Source organism: Tarenaya hassleriana, unplaced genomic scaffold (assembly GCF_000463585.1).
Source record: "Tarenaya hassleriana unplaced genomic scaffold, ASM46358v1 Cleome1025, whole genome shotgun sequence".
NCBI classification, from domain to species: Eukaryota; Viridiplantae; Streptophyta; class Magnoliopsida; order Brassicales; family Cleomaceae; genus Tarenaya; species Tarenaya hassleriana.
Window position 1 is genome coordinate 1 of NW_010960466.1, and position 7,070 is coordinate 7,070.

General features: G+C 41.5%; 2 protein-coding genes across 4 annotated transcripts; one reads left to right on the forward strand and one right to left on the reverse strand.

Moving 5' to 3' along the window:
* Positions 1-6: 6 nt before the first annotated feature.
* LOC104804956 (probable galacturonosyltransferase-like 2) lies at positions 7-1,203 on the forward strand. Its single transcript, XM_010529342.1, has one exon. It carries the CDS (start codon positions 43-45, stop codon positions 1,072-1,074), a length of 1,032 nt encoding a protein of 343 aa, XP_010527644.1. The 5' UTR covers positions 7-42; the 3' UTR covers positions 1,075-1,203.
* A 1,823-nt stretch (positions 1,204-3,026) lies between these two features.
* LOC104804957 (protein DA1-related 3-like) lies at positions 3,027-6,672 on the reverse strand. 3 transcript variants are annotated; one of them, XM_010529346.1, is made up of 12 exons: positions 6,512-6,672; positions 6,164-6,209; positions 5,740-5,845; positions 5,194-5,624; positions 4,896-5,016; positions 4,711-4,791; positions 4,443-4,559; positions 4,129-4,341; positions 3,982-4,044; positions 3,781-3,902; positions 3,637-3,695; positions 3,027-3,557 (listed from the first exon to the last, which is right to left on the reverse strand). In XM_010529346.1, the coding sequence occupies exons 3-12, from the start codon at positions 5,797-5,799 to the stop codon at positions 3,238-3,240; spliced, it is 1,587 nt and encodes a 528-aa protein (XP_010527648.1). In that variant the 5' UTR covers positions 5,800-5,845; positions 6,164-6,209; positions 6,512-6,672; the 3' UTR covers positions 3,027-3,237. The 3 variants fall into 3 exon arrangements, with proteins under 3 accessions (XP_010527648.1, XP_010527646.1, XP_010527647.1); XM_010529344.1 differs by having other exon boundaries at positions 6,164-6,295; XM_010529345.1 differs by lacking the exon at positions 6,164-6,209.
* Positions 6,673-7,070: the final 398 nt, after the last annotated feature.

Consider the following 7,070-nt stretch of genomic DNA (forward strand, 5'->3'; position numbering starts at 1 on the left):
CAATAAGTAGAGCATTTGCTCTCACATCTTCTCCAAGGGAAAATGCGCGGCGAATTGTACATACTCGTCATCTTCCTCCTCGCGTCCTCCGGCGAAGTTCACGGCGGAGAGAGGTTCAAGGAGGCCCCGGAGTTTTTCAACTCGCCGGAGTGCAACGCCATCGACAGCGACTTCGTTTGCTCCGACAGGGCAGTCCACGTGGCAATGACCCTCGACGCAGCCTACCTCAGGGGATCAATGGCCGTCATCCTGTCCGCACTCCAACACTCTTCTTGTCCTCAGAACGTCGTTTTCCACTTCATCATCTCCAAACAGAGCCACCGACGCCGAAACGACGTCGTGCGGGCTATCACACAATCATTTCCCTACTTGAAATTCCGGATTTACCCCTTCGACGTGGCTGCCGTCTCCGGCCTGATCTCCTCCTCCATCCGTTCCGCCTTGGACTCACCGCTCAACTACGCCCGCAACTACCTGGCCGAGCTCCTCCCCGCGTGCGTCTCACGCGCCGTCTACCTAGACTCTGATCTCGTCCTCGTCGACGACATCTCCAAGCTCTTCTCCACGCCCATCCCTGACGACGTCGTTTTGGCGGCACCCGAATACTGCAACGCCAACTTCACCTTCTACTTCACTCCCACTTTCTGGTCGAACCCTTCTCTCTCTCTCACCTTCGCCGCCAACCGGAGGCGACCACCGTGCTACTTCAACACGGGAGTGATGGTTATCGAGCTCAGGAAATGGAAAGAAGGGGATTACACGAGGAAGATAATAGAGTGGATGGAGTTACAGAAGAGGATTCGGATCTACGAGCTGGGTTCTCTCCCGCCGTTTTTATTGGTTTTCGCCGGAAACATAGCTCCGGTTGATCACCGGTGGAATCAGCACGGTCTAGGCGGAGACAATTACAGGGGACTATGTCGGGATTTGCATCCTGGTCCGGTGAGTTTGCTGCATTGGAGTGGCAAAGGTAAGCCCTGGGTCAGGCTTGACGCGGGTCGACCGTGTCCGTTGGACGAGCTTTGGGTTCCCTACGACTTGTTAGAACCCCGGTTCGATCTAGTCGACATCTAACTAGGTCTTAGGTTTCACCTTTTTTGTTTTTTTCCCCTCTTGATACGCATACTATATAGAGAATAAATATATTTGAATAAAATCCAGACGGGGGATGATCGAAGACATATCATTTAGCTTGGTTTGTAATGATACTCTCCAGAATTTTGTACCGTTACACGCCCGAATACGAATGTGATACAGAAACTGTGAATATTATAACCGAATGTAAGTTGGCAAGTGTGTAATGTTCTGTCCTCTTCGCTCGCCTGGTTCTGGTACGGTGCATTTTTTAGGAAACATTTGGAATCATGATATTACGACTGATGACAGTCATTTTCTATTTGCGTGGAATTTAAGCTGTCTAGTTAGTTAACATATAAATATTTGATTGCATCATTGCTCTAACATTAAAATCTCACCCAATTAATATAATTTGTTTTAATATATATATGTTACAACTTACAATATCCGACCAATCTTTCTGCGAGGTTGTCTTCTAGTTATCTACTACAAAAGTCAACATGTAATTAACAACAAATGGTTCTATTGAAATCGGCCAGAAAAAAAAAAAGAATTATTAGATCAAATTTTGCTACATACAATTATGCAACTGCAACGCATATGTGGATTTTAAATTGTTACGTAGCACGGAAAGCGTGACGTTACGCATTGGTCAACTCATTGGGGATTACGTGTAGATCTCGACTGATTTAATATAATGCTGTAATCTTGTTATAGTTAGATTCTTTTTCCTCGGGTCAACTTAATCATCAATTATTACATCATTATTAGCTACGACTCACAAACATGTATATCTCAATCGGGCTCACCACATTCACATGTTTTTTCATTTATCCCTGAAAACATCACACAAATATCTAAATATCTAAATAACTTGTAATTGATATATATGATCGTTGTTTACGGTCAGTTAATATAGGCTGGAAGGTTTTGTCTCATTGACGATACGGCGGAAGCGGCGTCGCCACGTCATTAACCGGTGATAGATGGATTTTGATGCATGTCTTTGTATTATGATTTTGTAAAAAAAAAGAGAAAAACTCCTTAAAAATCTCGAACTTGCAAAAATATATACAAATAAACTTCAATTTGTAAAGCTGACATTTAAACTCCAAACTTGCAATACGTAACTGAATAAAAACTCGAATTTACAAATTGTTACTCTAATAATCCGTTGACCGGTTTGATCACAATTTCAGGTGACCGAAAATCCATATTGGTCCAGAAAGCTGACGTAAGTGTGTTAATGTGACCAACTTTAAATGATTTTTTGCTTCAAAATCGGGTTTACTTACTCTCAAACCGAATTAAATTTCGATTCGAAAAATACTGATGTGGTAACAAATCATTTAAATTTTGTTATGTGGACACTGTGACATCAGTTTTTCAAACAAACTTAGATTTTTGATCGCCTGCCTAAAATTGTGGTCAAAGCGGTCAACGGGTTATTAGAGTAACAATTTGCAAGTTCGGGGTTTTATTCAATCACATGTTGTAAGTTTAGAACTTAAATGAAAGTTTTATAAATTGAAGATTTATTTGTATATATTTTGTAAGTTCGAGATTTTTTAAGGGTTTTAAAAAAAATGATTTTGTCGCTTACATACATACTGCAACGACAATATATACACACACATACATATATGGTATATTACGTACATCTACGCGTGCATGTTTGAAATACCACGCGCTTTCGTTGGTCAAAATCGTGGTGCTGACGAACATATAGCGCGTGATTCAAATGCGACTATATTGCGAGTGGGCATTAATTACCAAGAATTTGAGAGCCATATGTGATAGGAAGCCCACGAATAGGCAAACTAGTCAGGATGGTGGGCTTCAAAAAGCCCATTTATGAGCATATTACCGATAGAGTATTTTCATTTGCATTCCTTTTTTGGTTAACTACTGCATTTCCGTCTGATATTTTTTTTAATAATAAAAATCAGTAAAATATAAACGAAGTACAACACATTCAGAAACCCCATGTGGGCAAAACTCACAGATAGATCCGATAAATTACAAAAACCCAAGAAAAAAAAAAAGGAAAAATGGTGGTCTGTGACAGCTTATACAGTCTTGAAAGGGATGAAGAGTATCTATGTGGGTATATGTCGTTTTGTTGTCGTATCGTTTCTTCAATTTGGGAATGACTTGCAATCAATCACACTGTCGACATGCTCTCCATGATTTGACGGTTTGACGGAGGCCGTCGTTTAAGACAACCTCGTTAACTTTCCTGAAACCGTCACCATAGACTGGCGAATCGTCTTTTTCGATTTGCCATTTGAAAAAATCCACGAGTCTCCTCTCGAACTCAGGCTGGTCACCTTTCTTTGATGTGGTTGCAGAGTAAGAAGAGGAGGAAGAAGAAGATGGAGCTGCTGCATCAACGCAGTTGTAGGTCTGAGACTCCAACCACCTGTGGGCTAACACTTGGCATATCCCTTCTTCAAGCTCTGGCTTCAGATTCCTATACCCTGAGATGAAAGAACAAGACTTTAGATCTTGTCTGGTCTTATGCGACAGCATGTAAGAATGAGTTTTGTTTGTATAAACCTTTGAGTCTAAGCCAAGCATGCATCATCTCATGAGCCAAGATCGATCCCGTCAGTAATCTGCAGTGTATTTGGAAAAGGTTCACGTCTTATGTTACAGCAAAGAATGAACTGAAAAGACACTTAGATAGAGGGATAACATTACCTAGGAAGTCCATACATGATGAGAATTGCGGTGACCTCACATTCCCGTGTGAGCCTTTTAGGTACTGTCGTCAAGCCGCCGATCAATTGTTTGTTTGGTCCTATCTTTGGCCCCCTGAAGATCTAATCAGACCAGATCAAAAGTCATGGAACTGATCAGGGTTCTTGTCCAAATTTCAGAGTTCTGAGATCAAGGTCTTACACTCGGAATGATATGCTCTTCAGAAAGGCAGACCCCTCTGGTTACTGCCGCATAGTGATGGTCCTGCTTGACGAGAGAGGAATGGTGAAAAACTCAACAAAAATAGAAAGAGAGGATGAAATAAGTTCTGATGGGGAATGGTCTCACTATATGTTCTTCCTCCTTGGCTGTGTTCAAGGCTTGGCTCTCAACCAAGAGCAGAGGGATTTTTTCCTCCACCTTCAAGTTTAAGCCTTCAAAGAAATCTCGGATTTCATCGTTCAAGTTTACACATTGATCAATGTCCATAACCGCAGACTCAAGACATTCCAGACATAGACGTCGATCAGTGTCAAGTATTACATAATTTGTTCCCCGAGGCTGCATCAAGTAGCAAGACATAATTTAGTCTTTCATTGTTGTTTCTAGATTTTAGTTTTTGGCTATCTGTTTTCAGTTTTTTCTCTTTTAAGAATCTCCACCTCTAGTCTTTCACAACTGCAACACTTGAAAGTTCCATCATCCTCGTGGAAAGGGCAGTACTTCCCCTCCCAAAATCGATGTTCCTTGAACACTCTACCCGCCGCAGTTGAAGGAATCTGAAGAATGCAGTTCCACATCAACATCATCGTCATCATCATAAGTATGGTACTCAATCTTGCATAGAGCTTAAGTTGTCATAACGGAAAGGTAGATTCTTTAAATTGTTCCGATCTATTTTCAGTTTACAGAGCTAAGCAAGTGTTTTACCTTCTGCTTGCAGACGTAGCAGTATCGACCATTGCGACCCTTGTAGCACGATTTGTGAAACTGCCCTCTTGAACTTGAAAACTATACAGAGAGTTAACAAGAATTTGGTTTATAATCAGAAAGCCATGAAAACAAGCAAGCACCAATTTCATAAGGAACGGTTATTTGGATTATGATTTTTAAACCTTGTGAAAAGCAATCGGTGTGTGACAAGCAAGACAACAGAAACATTCAGGATGCCAAACAGCATCCAAGACATTCACAGATCTTCCAGGTTCAATGGCAGAGTCGCAACCGGCACAAATGCTACATGTGAAGTATCCTTAAAACAGGTCAGCTCTAAAGATAGTTGAGACAGGAAGAGAAGGAATGTTTTAAAGAAAACATGATATCTGAATATAGATACATTATCTATGTGAAATTTTCCATTGCAGGATCTCTATTAACAGGACAAGGAAAGTCTGTGTCCCGACAAAACCATACCTTGGAGGAGATTGTACGACCGAGCTATCTTCAGCATGCTTCCCTTTGCCTTTCTCCTGCCAGTGGCGAGAGTACTCAGACTCTAAAGGGTCCAAAATCTGAGCTTTACGGCTTTCTTCTAATCGAGGAGATCCTCCCGCTTTCAGACTCTCTTGAGCGGTTTCATCCACACGTTTATCATCACTTCTCTCTCTCTGCTCTAGCTTCCGAGGAAACGTTTCTTCCCCATCCAAACAGTTTTGAACTTTCTGCCCAAGCTGTTGGTTGTCTTCTAACTGAACTCCGCGGTGAGAAGATTCTGCCGGTTTTGAGCTTTCTTCAATGACCATATCAAGCTGTTCATGTTCTCTATTTTTCCGTGCAATTTCATCTTGCTCCGATATTGATATGGCAAACGCCATATCCATATCATGAAGATATTGATTCTGATCCTGCAAGTTTCAGAGGCCAAACAGTTAGGTTCAAAAAGGGTAAGGAGACTTTTGATTATCATAAAAAGACGTCCTTTTTCGATTTGTAGAGGATTGGCCAAACAAATAACCTTACCTCATACGGGTCATGTCTTCTGGAGGATGAGTAACCAAAGCATTTTGATAGACATCCCATGCCTGTGGAACCTACTTCTTTACCACGCAACTCGATTGATGCTTGCCTGAAAACCGACCGTATCATCACAAAACATAGAGCAACACGCATAGTTTCAGTGACATGTGTCTGTGCAGCCAAATATCTCACATCCAAGAAACAGCAAATGCGTGGAAATGAATCGAGGAGAACATGATCCTAAAGGAAAATTCGCATCTGGAATCTGCATTCACTGATTATATGCGGTAAAGGAATCGAATTGAATACGATCCCAGCAGACTAGAGACATGAACATCAGAGAAAGAGAACCGCTAAACCACCAGATCCACCAAAAAAGGGATCGAATGAAGTGAAGTAAAAATCGAAGGAGAAGACATAAAGCTACCTGAATTGTCAAAATCGATTATATGGAACGGCATCCAACCACGAAACTGAACCAAAACAGATCAGAAATCTAAGGGATCGCATAATCTGACACAGTCATGAACAACAAGGGCACGCCGCATGAAATGGCATCCTAGTGAAGAACGTATAAGGAAATAAGAAGAAACTCAACACGGGTTTCCGAGAAGTTCCCAGATTTGAGGCATATTTAAGGAAATTTGAAGTCTCCCAGTGGAAAGTTTGGTAAAAGCTGTCGAATTTAGTACACCAACGACGAAAGCCGACCTGAGACAAATGGATTTAAATAAGGAAAGGAAATCCAGATCGGATTATCTCCACCGAAACCCACCTAAGAAGAACCCAGATGATTCAGGGGCCATAGCTTGGGAATTCGCTGCAGCCCAAGTTCTTTCCTTCGCTTCTAAGAAGAAAATTCTCCCCAATTTCCACGGGATTTTCCAGAAACTTCCAGAAACATACTCAAAAGTTGAAAGAGTCATAAGAGCGAGAGTGCCGAAAGGCGGAGGAAGAAGAAAGATGGTTCTTTATCTTTTCGCTGTCTTTGGTCCTACAGTGGTCCTTCTGGACACGTGGCGGAACCCCATTTCTCAAAGACTTTTCCGTTAAATTTCTGGCACTCAAACATTCAAAACCCAAGTTCTCTCTTCTGAAACGTCGCCGTTTCACCTCCAAATTGCAAACCAAGTTGACCAACACACTAACCCTACGTTTATTTTTCAAACAACATGCATATAGAATATCGCATGCATAACATCCAACTCAACCCCAATTTTATATATTACATAAATCCATCATAAAAATGTTTGGGAAATGGGAAGTACTAAGAAACAGCCCATGCATGATAGATCCGCCTTCCACTTTTCTTGTATACATTCAATATCTTTGTT